Source organism: Megalobrama amblycephala, linkage group LG13 (genome assembly GCF_018812025.1).
Source record: "Megalobrama amblycephala isolate DHTTF-2021 linkage group LG13, ASM1881202v1, whole genome shotgun sequence".
NCBI lineage: Eukaryota > Metazoa > Chordata > Actinopteri > Cypriniformes > Xenocyprididae > Megalobrama > Megalobrama amblycephala.
In genome coordinates this window covers 357,060-378,544 of record NC_063056.1, presented here as the reverse complement: position 1 = coordinate 378,544, position 21,485 = coordinate 357,060, and the positions used below count along the sequence as shown (strand labels likewise).

General features: G+C 36.6%; 1 protein-coding gene across 1 annotated transcript in view; it reads left to right on the top strand.

The window, feature by feature from the left end:
* The window catches only part of LOC125243567 (NACHT, LRR and PYD domains-containing protein 12-like), a 29,836-nt gene extending 14,940 nt beyond the window's left edge, over window positions 1-14,896 (top strand). Inside the window, exons 2-9 of the mRNA XM_048153312.1 lie at window positions 9,192-9,285; window positions 9,363-9,500; window positions 9,662-9,712; window positions 11,715-13,519; window positions 13,880-14,046; window positions 14,155-14,328; window positions 14,437-14,610; window positions 14,719-14,896. Coding sequence (XP_048009269.1) covers window positions 9,216-9,285; window positions 9,363-9,500; window positions 9,662-9,712; window positions 11,715-13,519; window positions 13,880-14,046; window positions 14,155-14,328; window positions 14,437-14,610; window positions 14,719-14,896 — 2,757 coding nt within the window. The 5' untranslated portion in view covers window positions 9,192-9,215. The remainder of the gene's footprint in view (window positions 1-9,191; window positions 9,286-9,362; window positions 9,501-9,661; window positions 9,713-11,714; window positions 13,520-13,879; window positions 14,047-14,154; window positions 14,329-14,436; window positions 14,611-14,718) is intronic.
* The last annotated feature ends 6,589 nt before the right edge of the window (window positions 14,897-21,485 follow it).

Here is a 21,485-nt window from a genome sequence, read left to right as displayed (position 1 = left end):
TTCCACTCTGCGTATATATATAATTATTTTATTTTTTATTAGGCTTCAAAAATATTAAAAAAACTTTAATTTAACAATCCACACATAAAAATAAATGCCATATTTACCTGTGCCTTTCCTACTGTCTAACAGATACAGAAATTATGCACTGCATAATTTATAGCCTAAATTAAATATAGCTTAATCATTATTAAAGGGAAGATGGCGATCCCTGCCATGCCTTGGCTTGCGGCTCTTCCACATTGTTTGATTGTTTCTATCGATATATATCTTAATTGTTAAGTTAAATTAATAGTTATTTTGGTATCTAGAGGCTATAATGCCTCCAAAGAAGGTAATGATGGAAGAAACAATAAAAGAAATGAATGAAACGCTGAAGAAACTGACGCAAGATATAGGAGATGTCGTAGCAAAGCAAACAGAGATAACGAACCTTTTGGCAGAAATCAGAGAACTCAGAGAAAGTGTGGCCGCAAAAGATCTGAGGATTGTCGCACTTGAAAATAAAGTGTTGAAGATGGATGAAATGGAACGTAGAATCCAAGATATGGAACTGTTTACTCGAAAAGAAGATGTAATTATAAGCGGCCTTGATGTTAAACCGAGGACATACGCTGCCACGGTGACTGAGAGAGATGACGAGAAAAGCCTAAATTCAAAAGATCAGGAATCCCTTGAAACGCAGGTAATCTCCTTTCTTCAAAGTAGGAACATCCATCTGGACAAGAGTAACATCACAGCTTGTCACATTCTACCAAGAAAGGACCGCGCAACCAAGCCCAGAATCTTGATGCGTTTTGTGAATCGTAAACACAAAACGGAACTTTTGGTGCAGGGGAAAAAGCTCAAAGGCACGGCGGTGTACATCAATGAACACCTAACATCTAAAAATGCCGAGATTGCCCGAGTTGCTCGGCAGCTATGGAAGGAACGTAAAATAAAAGCCACCTGGACTAGAGATTGTAAGGTGTTGATAAGATTGAATGGCCCTTCGATTGAAGCGGAGAAAGTGTTGATGATTAGGGAGCTGAAAGATCTGGACTGCTACAAATGAAGATGACGGTAAATATGCTTCTTGGGAATATAGGAACTTTGGGCCAGGTGAAGATCAAAGGATTAGTTACGTTTTTGGCCGGATATGTAATTTATTTTTTATTTTTCTTGAGGGGTATTCGAAAAGTTTCTATCCTTGACCGATGTTTAATTAGTTTTGAAGGGAGTTCGGTGAACCTATGGGAACAAGGTAGGAAATATTTTTCTACTTTGACTATGACTGTTTGTAGTATGGTTACTTATTTATTTATTTATTTTATTCATCGATCTGGATTCACAATGTTTTCCTGGAGACGCAGGCTCAAATTTTATAAACTGTCAATACTACACTGCCTTTGCTACTGCCGCTTTTTCTGTAAACCTTACTTTTCCTTTTCTTCATTTTTTGCCACTGGGACTTCCTATTGCAGCGACTTTTTATTTTATTTTGGACTTATTGTGGACTAAATCATTTATTTCTCCATGTGGCGGCACTTGTTGGTTAAACACAGCATTTGTAAAAATAATATTTGTAGGGTATTATTATTTGTTTATTTGTTTGCTTATAGAAAATGATGACTGATACTGATTTCTCTGGGCCTACAAGGGGCTATACATTGTTAAGAGCTAAATATATAGACTACAAGTTGTATGATTTTGAATGCAGTATTGATCCAGAAAATCACTGCTTTAACACAATTAATTCCATGTGTGATTACTATACAGAAGAAAAGTTTAAATGATATAGTTAGCCTGGACAGTAATTTTTCAGTAATACATTTTAATTGTAGGAGTTTGTATGCAAACTTTACCAAGATCCAGGAATACTTAAGGTCTTTAAAACATAAATTTTCTGTTCATAGCATTGTCAGAAACATGGGTTAATGAAGCTTGAGGTGTAGAATTTTGTATGGAAGGTTATGAATTGCATCATTGCAGTAGAAGAGATAAGAGGGGAGGCGGTGTTGCCTTATTTGTGACCACAGATTTGAAATGCAGAATTGTAGAATGTATGACAACAGCCATTAATGATTTATTTGAATGTATTACAGTGGAGATTGATATGGAAAAGAAGAGGAATGTTGTTGTTACATGCATTTACAGAACACCTGGGTCAAAAATTGAAATATTCAATGAACAGCTAGAAAAAGTGTTATGTCAGCTGAATGAAAAGAAAGATTATATTCTGTGTGGGGATACAAACATTGATGTGTTGAGTGTGAATAGACAAGTTGCAGCTAATGATTATTTGGAGATGCTATATAGTAGAGGGTTGTTTCCATTGATCACCGAGCCAACTCGGATAACTACAACATGTTCGACATTGATCGACCATATTTTTACAAATGTTTTTGAAAGTAAAACTAAGAGTGGATTGGTGATCAATGATATAAGCGACCATTTACCTGTTTTTTGTATTTTGGATTGTCAAATATCCAATGAGAAAGAAGCTGGCTGTAGGACTAAATATGTTAGAAAAAGGACAGATGAAGCAATTTTTAGATTTAGAAATGATTTGAGTGAACAAGACTGGAAAGAGGTGTATGTCGGGGAAGTAAATGCAGCATATGAAGCTTTTTTAGATAAATATCTTATATTATATGAAAGGCATTGTCCATATGTGCAATATAGATATAAGGATAGTTATAGCAAAAACCCTTGGATTACTAGGGGACTACAGAATGCATGCAAAAAGAAGAATAAACTTTATAGAGATTTTATCAAATTTAGGTCAAAAGAAGCAGAAATGAAGTATAAGCTGTATAAAAATAAATTAACAACAATAATGAGACAAGCGAAAAAAGATTATTTTGGAAGTTTATTAGAAAAAAACAAAACTGATATTAAAGGAACATGGAATATTTTGAATAAGCTGATTGGGAAAAGTACATCAGGTCAGGACAGTACACCACACCATTTCGTAAACGAGGATAACAAGAAATTTGAAAACTTAAACGAAGTAGTAAATTGAATTTAATTCCTTTTTTGTAAATGTGGGACCCAAGTTAGCAGAGAATATTGAAAAACATAATTTAGGGTCACAGAATGGAGGGACAAGGGGGAGTAGAGTACTCCAATCAATGTTTATTGGAGATGTTAGTGAAAATAAAATTTTATCTATAGTAAATGCATTAAAAAACAAGACATCTACAGATACGGATGGGTTAGATATGATTATTGTGAAAAAAACCATTGATTGTATTGTTAAACCTTTAAGTTACATATTTAATCTTTCATTTCAAACAGGGATTTTCCCTAATAGGATGAAGGTAGCAAAGGTGGTCCCACTATATAAAGATGGTGATAAGCATATGTTTACAAATTATAGACCAATTTCGTTATTATCTCAATTTTCTTAAGTCCTTGAAAAAAATTTTGTGCAAAAACTAGATGAATTTGTTGAAAAAAAAACAGTTGTTAAATGAGAGTCAGTATGGATTCCGTTCAGGTAGATCTACAGCTTCTGCGACTATGAACATAGTTGAGGACATAATAAATGCAACTGATAATAAGAAACATACAATAGGTGTGTTTATTGACTTAAAGAAAGCATTTGATACAGTTGATCATTCAATCTTGTTATCAAAGCTACAATTATATGGTGTGAGAGGAATAGTATTGGATTGGTTAAGTAGTTATTTGAACAAAAGACAACAGTATGTTCAGTATAGTAATACCAAATCCAATAATATGCAAATTAAATGTGGTATACCGCAAGGTTCAGTTTTAGGACCGAAATTATTTATACTTTACATTAATGACATTTGCGATGTATCTAAGTTATTGAATTTTGTTCTATTTGCAGATGACACAAACATTTACCTCTCAGGAAATGACTTAAATGAATTGGTAATTAGTATGGAACAAGAAATGGTTAGAGTGAAGGAATGGTTTGATGTTAATAGGTTGTCATTAAATCTAAAGAAAACAAAGTTTATGATTTTTGGTAATAAAAAAAAAGATGATAGTATTATACTATCAATAGCAGGAACAAAAATAATGAAAGTTAGGGAAATTAGGTTTTTGGGTGTGTTATTAGATGAAGGGTTGACTTGGAAACCACATATATCATACATACAAAAAAAGATATCCAAGAGTATTTTTGTATTAAATAAGGTAAAATATGTGTTAGATTATAAGGCATTGAGAACTTTGTATTGTGCACTGGTGTTGCCCTACATCAGCTACTGTGTGGAGGTGTGGGGAAACACATATCAAAGCAATACAGAGTCACTCTTTCTATTACAAAAGAGAGTTATACGAATTATATTTAAAACAGATTATAGAGAGCACACAAATGTTTTGGCTCTAAATTGTTAAAATTTAAAGAATTGGTGGAACTACGGACACTTATTGTTATGTTTAAAGCAAAAAATAGAGTACTGCCCACAAACCTTCAACATTTATTTGTCCTTATAGAAAATGAAGGAAGAAGAAAGGGACATTTTAGGTATCAAACTGTAAGGACAACAGCAAAACAAATGTGTACTTCAGTGGTGGGAGTGAAAGTTTGGAATTCACTACAAAATGAATTAAAGCAATGTAAGAATATATTTCAGTTTAAAAAAAGATTTAAAGAGAAAACAATGGATTTGTATGAAAACTTATAGAAATTGATGATGATGATGATGATGATGGTTGTGATCATGGTTTGCTTTTGTTTTGGATGAACACTTATAGAAATTGATGATGATGATGATGATGATGATGATGGTTGTGATCATGGTTTGCTTTTGCTTTGAAATCTGTTTTAGGTTGATGTTTTGGTTTCTAGTTTGTTTCATTTGTTATTGTCATGCATTGACGGGGATTTGATATGTTGAATTTTTTTTTTTTTTATTGTTGAGGGGGCAGGAAATATAAGACATTCTTCACCCTGCCTCCTTTTCATCATGGTTTTATAAATTATATATATGAAGATGATGAAGTAAGATTTGTTGGAAAAAAAAAAATATCCATGAATGAAATAAACATTTATCTATCTAAAGCTACAAAAGATCTTTAGTCAACAGCAGTGAGTAATTTTCTAATAACGGATACTTCCCATAATTGAGGTATAAGTCTATATGAATTTAGCTGTAAATGTTTAACACAGAAAGATCTCCACAGTTCATGTAAAACACACAATACATTAGATATATCTAAGGCAAATTAATGCAGCTTATTGGCAGCAATTTTGAGACCGTGTTTGTTAAAAACCATGAGGCATTTGATCTTAAAGTTTGTGGAACAAAAGAGGGTCTTCTTTATTGGTCAGCTCTGTCATTGAGGTACAGCAGGCATGGGCTCCTTCAGCAGTTGTGGTTTGGTGGAGGATCTCTGTGATCTGTGGTGTTTTGTTCATGGATACTCCTTTCCTCAGTTGTTTTCATGTATGAGTGTTGTGTTATAATGTGTCATTGGTCACTTCTGAGACTTTCATGCTGTGCTGAAGTCAATCTAATGGTTTTATTTAGTCCTCTTCATTTCATGATCAAACTGATGATCAAGTGTGTCTTTGTAAGTGAATCACAGAAGGAAGAACATTGTGATATTACTGTCACAGGATGTGAATTTTTCTCTGTTTTACTCTTTATTAGTGAGTGACTGATGCTTTTTCTAACAGTATTTCTTATCATGCGCTCTTTGAGAGAGAAACTCAACAGATTGATGACGTCTGCAGACAGTTTTGATGTAATACTGCCTCCTTCTGTCTGTATGCTGAACTCTACATGAAAGAGCAGCATTTCTCCTCCATTATCAGTGTTGAACATCATCAGTGACACAGTGGTACCGCATTAGATCAGGACACACAGGTTCTGCAGGTTTGAGTCCCAGTGTCTCCTCGTCTCTGTTCACTCTCCTGTCATTAAAAAACTGAAAACAACAACATTCAGAAGTGTGCAAATTACATTACATTACAAATTATTACAGTTTAGAGTGTTTGTTGTGTGTTTATTAAGTGTTTCTTAATGTGATACAATGTAATGTTAATTTAACAGTGTAAATGTAGCTGCAATCAGCAATTATTAGGCTTCAAGCACAAATCAGTAATTTATTTAATATGTTTTTCATTTATATTATAAGACAACTGTTCTCTCTTTAGCAGTATGTTTTGTCTAACATTAAATTAATTTCAACAGCATTTTCATGTTTGTAACCATTATAACACTTTGATATCTGTAGCATTATATCTTTTGTCCATATGACATCAATTTTGCATGGATCCTCATACTCTTAAAATCATATAACAGAATAGCAGTCGTCCAACATGAGGATATGGATCTAAACATAAGTTTTAACAGCAAACAGGAAAAGAAGAATTAGACCCTAATCTAAAGTGTGGCCCATTAATCTCATAACATTATATATGCAGTTGTAACTGCAGTGAAAATTCTTTCATTGCACACCTGAGCTTCATTAAAAAAACTGTAAATACATCTAAATGCACTTCAGACGCTTCTTTTGTTTCTTCTGCAGTCAAAACATAGATTTTGTTGATGCTAATCTAATTGAATTGATAACAACTCAATATGTTGTTATTCTAATTGCATTTATTGAATATATTTAATTAATTTACAGGAAAAGGTTAGAACATTTGCCAACAACATCAACAAATCATTTGTCACATTGAGAAGAGCAGTTTCAGTGCTATGCAGACCTAAAACCAAACTGATTTTTTTCTTCATTTAAAAATGTAAAAAGTTGAATAAGAACCACATTCTCCATTATTTTAGTCAAAAAAGGCAATTTTGAGATTGGTTTATAATGATTTAACACTGACAGGTCCAGACTTGCTTTTTATATTTGCACCAGAGCATGCCTAAAATAGGATTGGACCATGTAAGGTTCAAGTTATGTTTTTACAGAGCTTTATTTACGCATTTTGATGATGTTAGTGGAGTGTGATTCATGTTTCACAGTGTGATTCCCGCAGGCCTGACTGAAGCAGCGTTACTACAAGGTTAAGACATAAGTTAGGTGTGTTTCAGGCTAAAGACATGAGTCTGTGTTCAAGATTTAAACTGTGAGAGTGTGTCTGAGTCCTGAACATTGCCAGCAAACCAATAATAATATTTCTAACTTGGAAAATGGAGAACTTTCACCTGGTCTAGAGGAATAATGGAGTTGTGTATATACTTCAACTAAATATTTAGTTTGACCTCCACACGTACTCAACATTTTCTGAAGTTTCAACACCTGCTTTCACTGACTATTTGAAAAAAAAAAAAAGTTATTTATTTATTTTCAAATTGTACCTTTATTTTTTGAAAGTGCCTGGTAAAAGCAGACTTATTGTTTCATTAGTAAACAGTTAAATGCTTTAGCTATTAGTTAACTTAGTTATCATGAACTAAGAATGAACAACACTTATATAGCATTAATCTTAGTTAATGTTAGTTTCAAAATAACATTGTACAAATCAATAGTTACTACAGGGAGTGCAGAATTATTAGGCAAGTTGATTTTCTGATCATATTTTTTTCCCAAGCACATTTTACCAATTCCAATCCACATCAATCTTAATAACTACTATTAATATTGTTTTTAATCATTTATAAGTGATATATAATTGTTCATGAAGGCTGGAAATGAAAAATGCCTTATATTCAGGTGTGCAGAATTATTAGGCAAGTTTTCTTTTACAGGCAAAATGAGCCAAAAAAGAGATTTAACTCAGACTGAAAAGTCAAAAATTATTAAATACTCATGAGAAGGACGCAATACTAATGCAATACTAGAAATTGCAAAGTTAAAGCATGACCAAGGGACAGCAAAATGCTCATTGGGTCAGCGGGGTCAGACAAAAACAGGTGGAAAAGAAAAGACACATGTTAACTGCAAAATAATTAAGAATTATGTGTGAAACCATCAGGAACCCTTTAGTCTCCAGCGCCACCATTTTCCAGAACTGCAACCTACCTGGAGTCTCCAGAAGTGCAAGGTGTCAGGATCTCAGAGACTTAGGTTAGCTAAAGAATCCTAAAAAATGACCTGCACTTGATAAGAATCACAAGCTGAAGTGTTATAAAATACATGAAGACTGGGTTTTAATAGGGCTTATAGACAGACAGCTTGAGAATGACTCCTGATGGACCAGCACCACATCCTCTTGTACCACTGTTTGAAGAATTTATCCAGAATCTGGCAGTAAGGTGTTTGAGTTCACTTTTAGTCCATCTCTTATCCTGAAATGTCTGTCTTGCAGAGATGGACTAAAAATGATCTTCCAAAACTTACTGCCAGATTCTGGAAGATAAATTCTTCAAACAGTGGTACAAGAGGATGTGGTGCTGGTCCTTCAGGAGTCACTCTCAAGCTGTCTGTTTATAAGGCCTATAAAAACCCAGTCTTCATGTATTTTATAACACTTTAGCTTGTGATTCTTATCAAGTGCAGGTCATTTTTTAGGATTCTTTAGCTAACCTAAGTCTCTGAGATCCTGACACCTTGCACTTCTGGAGACTCCAGGTAGGTTGCAGTTCTGGAAAATGGTGGCGCTGGAGACTAAAGGGTTCCTGATGGTTTCACACATAATTCTTAATTATTTTGCAGTTAACATGTGTCTTTTCTTTTCCACCTGTTTTTGTCTGACCCCGCTGACCCAATGAGCATTTTGCTGTCCCTTGGTCATGCTTTAACTTTGCAATTTCTAGTATTGCATTAGTATTGCGTCCTTCTCATGAGTATTTAATAATTTTTGACTTTTCAGTCTGAGTTAAATCTCTTTTTTGGCTTATTTTGCCTGTAAAAGAAAACTTGCCTAATAATTCTGCACACCTGAATATAAGGCATTTTTCATTTCCAGCCTTCATGAACAATTATATATCACTTATAAATGATTAAAAACAATATTAATAGTAGTTATTAAGATTGATGTGGATTGGAATTGGTAAAATGTGCTTGGGAAAAAAATATGATCAGAAAATCAACTTGCCTAATAATTCTGCACTCCCTGTATACTAATACATTATTCAAATCAAAAGTTGTATTTGTTAACATTAGTTAATGCACTGTGAACTAACATTGAACAGCTGGATTTTTATTAACTAACATTATAAAAGATTAATAAATGCAGTACCAAATGTCATTGTTAGTTCATGTTAGTTAATACATTAACTAAAGCTAACAAATGAACCTTGTTGTAAAATGTTACTGTTTTTCTTCATGTTCATCAGCAGTGATTGAGTCAGTGAAGGACGATGGCATCTGCTGATCAGCATTGTGACACACTAGATGAGATGGAAGAAGAAAAGCTGAAACACAAGGAAGGTAATAAAGGAAAGAATATCAATGTATAATATTAAAGTTTTCATTTAATAAATGTCATGATTCTTTCTCTGTTCTAGACCAGATGAGCAGCAGCGCTCACAGTGAAGTCAGTGTTGATGTGAATGCTGAAACAGGAGCAACTGTAAATGCCCCTTTACTCAATAGAAACAATTTCACAGGCCCAGTGACCTTCATCTACAACACTGCAGGAAACGGTATCAACAGCGCTTACTGAGACACAACTAATGAAGTTTGTTTTATGACAGTATTGCTCATGGGCAGTCATGCTTTGGCTACATAACCAGTCTTTTCTTTAGTTTATATGTATATTTTGTCCTTTCATTTTTACCTTCTCTCCTTTTCTCTCTCCACACAGCACCACAAAAAGCCTCAGAGAGACAAACGGAGAAGCACACAGCAGATCAAGGTACAACAGTCGTATTCTCTCTCACTGTACTGACAGATGCTGACTAACACCAACAGACACGTTTGTTGTATTAATCGACATAGTTGCAGTATTAATCGACATAGCCTGTTTCACAGTATAAAAGATTATAAAAGAACTCACTCTGTTTCACTCTATGTTAAGAAGCTACAGAAGCTCATAATTTCAAACGCAACTGATAGTGATGTTGGAGCATACATTGATTTTGTATATTTTGGAGCGAAATGGGAATTTAATCTCATAATTGTCATGTTTGGCACTATGCTAAGCAAATATACTTGCTATACCTGTTGTCAGAATCAATTGTTTTATTACTAAGGTCACGTTCACACAGCAGCAGAATACGGTTGTCAGTCCTGTATTTCAGTTCCTAATACGGTTACGTTCACACACAGTACGGTTATTTACGGGAGTGACAACCGCATCCAATTTGAAATGACAGCTTGATTTTGATTTTTACAGCGTGCAATAAGTTGCAATTCTATTGCCCCTTCATCCCAATAATACTGTACAACTCGACGTACATTCACATCACATTAGGGCTGCATGACGCATCGTTTTAGCATCGATATTGTGATATGCACATCCATGATAGTCACATCGCAGGAATTGCAAAGTTTAACCAAAGTTGCACGTTGTTTAGGTCCTGTGACACATAGAGCCACGCAGACGCAAGTGAACACCAAATTACGTTCACTTCTGCATCTACTTCACTTAAACAGACATATACATGCAGAATTATGTCAAAATGTCCTTGTAAACACAGTTGCTTATGGCTTAGGTAACCCAAACAAAGAAAACGGATGTGTATCATTATACAGGATCCGCGCATTCGGTCTTTAAGTCACAGCAGGCTTGCTGCTTTCTGTGTCATGAATGTTAACAAACAACAAAATACAAAGAGAAAATCATTTTTGCAGCTTTAACACAGATTAATTATATTCAATTTATACAGTGTAGACAATGTAGTGTTATTTTTACATTGGATTATTCATTTTCTGGACCTGAATACTTACCTGAAAAATATTTATTTCATTAAATCACCCCAGTCATTCTAGAATTATTCTTTCCTAATTTATTTCATATCGCAATATGTATCCGCAGAAATATATCGGCAATGTCAGATTTCTCCAATATCGTGCAGCCCTACGTCACATGTTAACGCAGCAGTAGAGTTACACTCACAGGACACTGCACTTATTCACAATCACAAAAGTTCATTATTTGCACGTGCTTTGCCGGTTAAACATTTAATTCGCATGCTGTTCTGACATGCGTTTTTTCCGAGCGTGTACACCCGAAGCGCGCACACTAAAAGTCTGTCAAACAGCGCCTGATTACATCTGATTGTGCTAATACTGTCAAATACACACAAGATTTACATAAACACAGATGGTTATGTCTAAAGTGAAAGTAATCAATGTTTTAGCCTGGTCGTTCACACCTCTGAGCTGGAAAAACTCTGTTAAAATGGGTGTGTAAAGCTCTGGAAAAGTGGTTGTGTAGAGGGGGGGAAGAGGGGAGAGAACAACTAATGAAGCACAGACATACAGCACACTCATTATAAAGAACAATGAATATTAATATATGAGCACAGAGAAAATGACAACAAACTCCCAAGCGCAAGAGAGAAATGCAAAAGAATATTTAATAGGGCTAATAATAGGCTACTTTGATTACATTTACGAGCACTGCAGTCGAGTCGACACTGTACTGTATGCGAGTCGACATGAGTTAAGGCATTTCCATGACTGCAAATGTAGTCAACTTAAGCATAGTCTGTGTAAGACTACATTTAAACACTGTTACAGTATGAGTGTGATTCATTTGAATGAGTTAGAAGCACAGTTTTCAGGTTACCACACATGTGCAGTTGTTATTTTTGTAATAGGAATCACAGACTATATTAGAATTTACATATAGATTTATTATTTTATTTCAAAACTGATCACTTTTTGCTGATTTTTTTCCCTCTTTCTCAAAGGCTCAGCTGCAGAGGACAGTAAAGCTGCTCTTCATGAGATCAGCCGGAGACTGAAGGTCAAATTAAAACAAGAGTATGAACGAATATTGGTTGGTAATTCTCAGACTGGTCATCAGAAATACCTGAACAATATTTACACTGATCTATATGTGGTGGAGAATGAGACTGGAGGAATACTGAGTGAACATGAGGTGAGACAGATCGAATTCAAACAATTTGATGCCAAGGACACACCAATCCAGTGCAATAACATTTTTAAAGTCCACGAGGGTCAACGAAACAGAAGAGTGCTGACAATGGGCATCGCAGGGGTAGGAAAAACAGTCTCTGTCAATAAATTCATCCTTGACTGGGCCAAAGGAACAGAAAATCAGGATATTGCCTTAATTTTCCCGCTTCCATTCCGTAGACTGAATTTGATTAAAGAAGAGTACAGTCTTATAGGACTTCTTAACAAATACTTCTTTAGTAATCCTGAAGACCTGCCCTCTCTTCCTGATGGTGACGGTAAAATCATGTTCATCTTTGATGGGCTGGATGAATGTCGCTTCCCTTTGAACTTTAAAGAGGATGACGGATTTACAGATGTTAAAGAAAAAACAACATTGAGTAAGATAATAACAAACCTCATTAAGACACATCTGGTTCCTTCTGCACTCATTTGGATCACATCCAGACCAGCAGCAGCCAGTCTGATACCTCGAAACTACATTGATCAGGTGACAGAGGTGCGAGGATTCAACGATGAGCAGAAAGAGCAATACTTCAATAAAAACAGCAGTACTGAGGTTGCTGGAAACATTATCCGTCATATCAGGAAATCCAGGAGCCTGTACATAATGTGCCACATCCCCGTCTTCTGCTGGATCTCTCTCACTGTTCTTCAGCCTCTACTGGCTCGAGAGAGCAATGACAAAACACCCACAACTCTCACAGGGATGTACACAAGCTTCTTACTTACTCAGCAGCAACAAATGACAGCAAAATACAGTGATTACCCTGAACCTAAAGCCAATGCCAGGTCTTTTGATGAGATTATTCTGAAGCTTGGGAAACTGGCCTTTCAACAGCTGGAGAAAGGAAATCTGATTTTCTACAAAGAAGATCTTGAGGAATGTGGACTAGATGCCAGTGAAGGGTCGGTGTTGTCTGGGTTATGCACTCAGATCTTTCAGGAGGAAAAAGCTGTTTCAGCAAGAAACGTTTACAGCTTCGTTCATCTCAGCATCCAGGAATTCCTTGCTGCTCTCTATGTGTTTTTGATTAGCAAAGATGAGAAAGCAAAGCTACTTTTTCAGTCCCAGAGAGAAAAACTGACATGGACACTGTCCAGAAAGACACAGTTTCAGCTTCATAAGGCTGTGATCAACAAGGCTTTACAAAGCGAGAACGGACACCTGGACCTTTTCCTCCGGTTCCTCCTGGGTCTCTCTCTGGAGTCCAATCAGAGTGACCTGAAGGAATTAGTGCCAGGACTGAAACTCAAAACAGAGAATATGAAAAACACTGTTGATTATATCAAAAAGAAAATAGAGAAGGAGAAATCAGTGGAGAGGACCATCAATCTCTTCTACTGTCTGAGTGAACTGAAAGATAACTTTTTGGAGGAAATCCAGAAGAATCTGAGCTCAGGAAATCTTTCAGCACAGAATCTCTCCTCTGCTCAGTGGTCTGGTCTGGTGTTTGTGCTCCTGATGTCAGAAGAGACTCAAGAGAAGTTTGAACTGCAGAAATACAGAAGATCTGATGAAGCAGTGATAAGACTGCTGCCAGTGATCAAAAACCACAAAAAAAGCACTGTAAGAGTCTTCATTACATTCATTTATATGCACTGATGGTCTTTTGTAGTTGGGACTTCTTTTTAACATGGATGACTTAGACAGTTCAGAAAAACGAATAAATGTAAATGTAAATCAATGTGTGTGATGATATTAAATGCCAAAGTGTCTCCACCATCAGACAAGTTGAACCCTTTTTATTATTCTTAATTGTATCATAAATTAAAGAAACTGAAAATACAGGTTTGATGTTTTATGAAAATTGTTTTAGCTTTGCATACATCGCTACAGTCAAAGGTTTTTCCAAGTTATCTATGCTCTAGATTATAAACACTACTTAAGAAGCATTGATATCACTGATTGTTTTGTTCGCTACACAGGCTACAGTGCTGTAATCTCACTGCTCAGTGTTGTGAGAGTTTGTCATCAGTTCTACAATCCTCAAACTCCTTCCTGAAAGAGCTGGACCTAAATAACAATGATCTACAGGATTCGGGAGTGAGGCTTCTTTCTGATGGACTAAAAAGTCCAAACTGTCACTTGGAGATAATGAGGTTTGAGTTTAAATGCTTTATTTATTTATTTTCCATTAAGTTAATTATTTATAAACACACAGCTAAGATTGATTCTGTATGCAATTACATTTTGTCTTTATTGTTCAGATTTTCCATATGTAATCTCACTGCTCAGTGTTGTGAGAGTTTGTCATCAGTTCTACAATCCTCAAACTCCTTCCTGAGAGAGCTGGACCTGAGTAACAATGATCTACAGGATTCAGGAGTGAAGCTTCTTTCTGATGGACTGAAGAGTCCAAACTGTCACCTGGAGATAATGAGGTTTGAGTTTAAATGCTTTATTTATTTATTTTCCATTAAGTTAATTATTTATAAACACACAGCTAAGATTGATTCTGTATGCAATTACATTTTGTTTTTATTGTTCAGATTTTCCATATGTAAGCTCACTGCTCAGTGTTGTGAGAGTTTGTCATCAGTTCTACAATCCTCAAACTCCTTCCTGAGAGAGCTGAACCTGAGTAACAATGATCTACAGGATTCGGGAGTGAGGCTTCTTTCTGAGGGGCTAAAAAGTCCAAACTGTCACCTGGAGATAATGAGGTTTGAGTTTAAATGCTTTATTTATTTATTTTCCATTAAGTTAATTATTTATAAACACACAGCTAAGATTGATTCTGTATGCAATTACATTTTGTCTTTATTGTTCAGATTTTCCATATGTAATCTCACTGCTCAGTGTTGTGAGAGTTTGTCATCAGTTCTACAATCCTCAAACTCCTTCCTGAGAGAGCTGGACCTGAGTAACAATGATCTACAGGATTCAGGAGTGAAGCTTCTTTCTGATGGGCTGAAGAATTCAAACTGTCAGCTGGAGATACTGAGGTAAATGATTTTAAAATAATTAACAATATGCTATCACGTTAAATGATTATAACCGAATGTGACATTTGTTCTCGATGTAATGGAAATAGTCAATGGAAATTGATCGGGCCCGATACCAAGCTCATGTACTTGTACTCGTACTCGTACAAATATGGATTTGCTTGAATCTAGAGATGTCCCGATCAGGTTTTTTTTGCCCTCGAGTCCGAGTCATTTGATTATGAGTATCTACCAATACCGAGTCCTGATCCAATACTTCTATAATACATAAAAAAAGAATAAAGAAGAGCGAAAAAACAGATCCAGGATATTCCTTTTTTTTTTAATTCACCCATTTTTAATTCATTATTTTAACATTCAACAACTCTGTTAACAAACAGAGCACTTCTGTGATGTAGCTTGAACAATCAAGTAATACATAACATAAATTCTTCACTTTTGGACTTTAGTGCAACAGTAAATATAAAAAAAGTCTAATATAAAAACAAATAGCACCTCAACTTAAAACACCCGGCAGGCATGTAAACAAATAAAAAAAATAAAAGTGCCACAGTGTTTGCAAAGCCAGGAACTGCACTCCTAACTCTTACTGTCATCACAGTTTGCTATGGCAATGTTGTTGTCATCAACTTTATAATACCTACAGACCGCAGACATACTTGCGCTTTCCGCTTCAAGCTGCTTCCATGTTCTACTTTGCCGGCATTTAACCAATAGCATCTCTGCAACAAAGTGATGTCATGCCGCACACGTTGCTGTTTCTGTGTGGAGTCAAAAGGGTCTAACTCTGTGCCACAGCATAACTATAGATGTGTTAAAAAATGATGAGAATATATATACATATATATCCGAGTCCTGATCAGGAGGTAACGTCTGATTCCGATCGAGTCTGAAACCACGTGATCGGGCCCGATTTCCAATCACGTGATCAGATCTGGACATCCCTACTTGAATCATTCATTGAATCGTTCTTCAGATTCTTGACTTGTCACCGGCTGAACAAGCCCAACACAGTTCGATTGCTCGCCATAGAAAATCAACGATTCAGCGGATGGAATCAAATTTGCTATTGTGAATGGCACATGCTCCACTACTGTACAAGTTTAGAAAATTGAATGAATACTTTGGTACACTTCCACAAACACTTTTGTTACTTTAATTACTGAATCTACAGAAAATAACAGCATACAAACTGCACAGGTCAGTGTGTGATAGTGACTGGTCTGATTGTCAAACTAATGTCATGTGTACTGTTGCTGTGTGTGTTTGTAGATTGTCTGGCTGTATGGTGACAGAGGAAGGCTGTGGTTATGTGTCTTCAGCTCTGAGTTCGAACCCCTCACACCTGAGAGAGCTGGATCTGAGCTACAATCACCCAGGAGAGTCATTCATTGATAAATTCAACCATCAAAACTGCTTACTTAAGTATGTTGAGCTGGAAGAGTTTGATTTTATTTATTTCATACATTTACAAAAGTTCTTACTGAGAATAGACAGAGGTTTAGCTGCAGTTACACTACAGGGCTGTTGAATGCTTGATTCTGATTGTTTGACAAACTTTTTAAAGTGCTCAAATATTGTCAAGTAAATGCAGAGCTAAAGTAGTTCCAGGCAGGTCTCAACTAAATTAGAGCATGATTTTTCCCACTCTATGTCCAATACAAATGAACACAAATGCAGTACAGACACACACTAACACACACATATTCAAACATACACATACACAGAAATGTGTCAGTGCTGCCCCACGACTTCATCAGTAAAATAGTTTCACAATTAATGTAGTATGCCTGAAAAAGTGACTGTAGTTAGTGATGTCCGATAGCTTTCCTCAAGGGGTGTTGGTCAAAACACAGGATCCAATCAGCTTCATCCAAAGGAAGTTTATTTGTTCCTAACACAATGGTAACTTTCATCCAGGCTGTACACAACACAGCTGTACAAGGGCTTTACAGAATTAAAGGGTTAGTTCACCCAAATTCTTTCATTTATTACTCACCCTCATGTTGTAGAGATGCGCGGATGGGCTATTATTTCATCCGCAACCGCATCACAAAACTCATCATCCGTCCGCCATCCAACCGCACCAAAGTTTTTGACCAATTTTCAAAACCGCACCCGCCCGCCATCCGCTGATTGGGCGATGCAAGGCGCTGCTGATGACAGCCGCGAGACTAGAAAGCTCTCAGAATATCAGCAGTGAACTCCGTCTCCGATCGGCGCACAGGGACAAAAATAAATAAATAGCCTAAATTAAACTCACTGTACTGTACAATATTTTCATTGTAGCCTAATAGAAAACGCATTTTGGCACATCATTTCAACATGCTGCTATTTAGCCTACTACTAAATGCCTATTTCACTTTATTTTTTAGCAAATAGATAGAAAGCTCGAATAAAATAAGTGAATGACATTTTAATTTTCTGTTAACAGCTTTACTGACATGAAAGGAGCTTTTGTTGTAGTATTGTTGTTCAGAAAATGTACATTATTTGGCACTGTATTTGGCATATCACGGTTTCGATTTTAGTTCGTTGGTAAAATACAACTTAGAGACAATTTAAGCTTTGTAGGCCTATGTTTTAAATTTTCGGTTTATGATGAAACAGTGGTGGCGGCACAGGGTCATTGGGAAACACTGAATGAATGTTTAGCTGACAAATGTGCTAAAGTTGTAATATCAGCTGTTCACATCATAACAAAAACCCTTCAACCGGACCGAACGAGAGTCTCGAGGCCTGCCGCTGCTCTGACAGGAGGCGTGTCTGTGTTCAGCTGCGGTGTGCGTGAACCATGGCATGAACGCGCTGTTGGAGAGAAGAGAGAGAAAGCGCTGCCGGTGTATGGATGCCTGTATGCAGTATATACAAAGCCAAAGCGCAATGAAATAAAGCAACTTATGATTTCGGGGGTTTACATAGGCTATTCTCCAGTTTCATATGCTCAGTGACAGTCATTACATTCGGGGCTTGACTCAAAACATTCGGGGCTGAAGCCCCGGCAAAATCGGCTGGCGCCGCCCCTGGTTCAACCGCCCGCCAGCCGCCCGAATTTAATTAGGGCCCAAGCGAAAATTCGCGCAGGGCCCTCTTGTTCTTCTAAGGATTATTATTATTTTTTTTTTTTTTTTTTTTTTTTATTTTTTTTCCGTCTTCCGGGGCTTTTTGGGGGCCTTAACATGCTCAAAAACTCTTGAAAATTGGCACACACATTGGAATCCGCGGCCATTAGGACGCCGGAGAGGCTGGTACCCGGGCGTGGCAGGGGGGCTCGACAGCGCCCCCTTGAAAAAAGTCTGAAAATTTGGTCCATATATTAAACACGCTTGCACGTATTAGTATGAAACTCAGTACACATATAGACCTCATCGGGCCGAACAACTTTCGTGCTCTAAGTTAAACACCACGCCAACAGGAAGTCAGCTATTAAGGGTTGTTTGAAAAACGCATGCTCTGGAATTTGATATACTCCTCCTAGACGATTAATCCGATCGCCACCAAACTCGGTCAGCATGAAGTCAAGACACTGATGATTAAAAATTGCCAGGGGATTTTTGATATCTCGAACGGTTTGGCCGTGGCGAGGCAACGAATTTATGGCGAGAAAAAGGAAACAGGAAATGTGTTATAACGTCTGCATACATATATTGATCTTTATGAAACTTCACGAGTGTGTTCGTTATAGGAGTCTGATCACATGGATGTGACTATTGTGAGTCAAAGTTATAGCGCCACCAACTGGCAGCAGGAAGTGTATCACTTTTTGAAATGTTTTGAGATCACCCTCTTATTTTTACCTGATTTGCTTCAAACTTCATCAGTGTAATGTCAATACACAGCAGATGTAGACCTATGACAGGATTTTTGATATTTGAAATATTGTTGCCATGGCAACAGGTCAAACTGTAATAATATTCTTGAGTGTTTTTGAGGCTCTTAACATGCTTCAAATTGCATGAAACTCGACACACACATCAATATTGTCAACCAGTAGACATGGACAAAGCCATAGAAATGGGCGTGGTGGAGGGGCTCAGTAGCGCCACCTTTTGACAAAAGTGGGGGGTTAGTTTTTCCTACAATCACCAAACTCGGTACACATATTGTTCTCATCAAGCCGGACAATTTTCTAATTTACATTCATTAGCTCCGACCAACAGGAAGTCAGCTATTTTGGTTTGAATGTTAATTTTTTGAAAAAAACAGGCTATGAATTTTATACTACTGCTCCTACAGGGTTTATCCAATTTACACCAAACTTTTTTAACTTGTTGCTAACACATTGAAGTTGTTTAATTGCAAACGGATTTTGGATATCTCAAACGGTTTGGCCGTGGCGAGGCAACGAATTTATGGCAAGAAAAGGGAAACAAAGTGTTATAACTTCTGCATACATTAATTGATTTTGATGAAACTTCGGCTTAGTCTTCGTTGTACAAGGCTGATCACATGGATGTGACTATTGTGATTCAAAGTAATAGCGCCACCAACTGGAAGCAGAAAATGTGTCACTTTCAGCATACATTGAGATCACCCTCTTATTTTTACCTGATTTGCTTCAAAATTCATCAGAATAATGTTAAAACTTGGCACATGTAATCCTTTGAAAATGGGCAGGGAGGAGGGGCTCTATAGTGGCACCTTGTAGTGCAGTAAATGTGGAGTGAATTTGACATAGTCCTTTGATGTTTAACCGTTTTAAGTGCCTATTGCCCGCTGTGCACAGTTGCCCTGAAGCCACCGGGGTGGCGGTGCCACCGGGCTTGGGCCCGCCATCGCTGCTCGCAGCTATATTTAAAATATTATTTTTCGTCACCTCATCCGCCCGATCCGCGGTTTATCCGCGGAGTCCGCGGCTGTAACCGCAAACCGCGCATCTCTATCATGTTGCTCCACACCTGTAAGACCTTTGTTCATCTTCTGAACACAAATTAAGATATTTTTAATGAAATCCGATGGGTCAGTGAGGCCTGCATAGCCAGCAAGTTAAATTACACTTTCAATGCCCAGAAAGGTAGTAAAGACATATTTAAAGGTCCCCTAGAACATGTTTTTAACCCTCAGGGGTCTGAGGATTTTTGGGGCCCTGGAGAAGTTTTGACATGCCCTGACATTTGTGCTTTTTTCAGTTGTTCATAAACATATTAATGACAAAAGTCTCATTACACTGTATTCAGCACAAACTAGGCTACAATAATATGTGAGGAACATGTATGTACATGTTTGTGTTTTTGAAGGAATAACGTTTATGCGTGGTTATTGAAAAAACAAAAAACTTAAGTCACTGAAATAAGGCCAAAAAAAGTACATTAAATCTGTGTTTACAATACTTTAGGGTATTGGAGGTTGTAGAGTAGAGTTTTTGCTTCAAAATTATGTAAAAATTATGCTGACTACTCTTTCATTTATAACAATATATTGATTTAGTTTTTGTAAGACACTTTTTGCCAAGAAACACGGTATGCGTGGAGGCGTGAATCACCATGAATTCTCACCTGAGAAGACAAAAGAATCGCATAGTAATGACCTGAAAAGACTTGCATATTAATGAGGCATTTCAGTCAGGTAGGCTGTGAAAGAAACCTTCTGTGATGTCTCAAGCTCATCATGGTATATGAAACATACAGAAAAATATTATTACAATATAAAATAATGGTTTTATATTATACTTTAAAATATAATGTATTTCTGCGATGCAAATAGTCTGAATATAGGCTTTTAGTTTAAAGGCATGCACATTTGGAGAAATATTGGATTCTCATATATTTATGTCAATTTTCTATACAGAGGAGTTAAATTTATTTAATATTCATTGTTATCTCTATGTTATCTCTATGTATAATTCATACTGCAGCCGGAGGGCGCTCTGAATAGCGCTGGCTCCGTGGGCGTGGCCGCATTAGTGGGTAATGAGCTGAATCACGGACTTCTGACATGGCTCTCTTTTCATACAGATTACATAAACACAGAATGTTTGTTTTCGATTTGACTTACACGATTTAAAACCTGGCATTTCAACGTTTTGTTAGACATAAGTATGAATTTTTTGTGATTAGTATTCACTAAGTTACAGTTCATTTTCTGAGAACTATCAGATTGGACTTCGTTCAGAGGGAGACGAGAGATCACGCATCATGTTAGTTTTCTTTATTTTACAAAAAGCACAGCATTTTCTTTTTACTCTGAGTGTACACAAATAAAAGAATATATTCCACAGATTAAAATGGTGTATAACTCTTAATTGTATGTGCAACATTGACGGAGTATTTTGAGTCTCTTTCACACTGATAAGAAAAAAAACACGGTGATCACGCCTGGCGTGACCGCCGACCCCAGAGTGTTAAAAGATGTAATATAAGTCTAAGGTGTCCCCTGAATGTGTCTGTGAAGTTTCAGCTCAAAATACCAGATAGTTTTTTTTTTCTTAATTTTTTTAACTGCCTATTTTGGGGCATCATTATAAACGGGCCGATTTATGCTGTGCGGCCCCTTTAAATCTCGTGCTCCATGCCCACGAATCTTGCGCTTGTCTTAAACAGTGCCATAAACAACAGTTTCACACAGCTAATATAACCCTCAAATGGATCTTTACA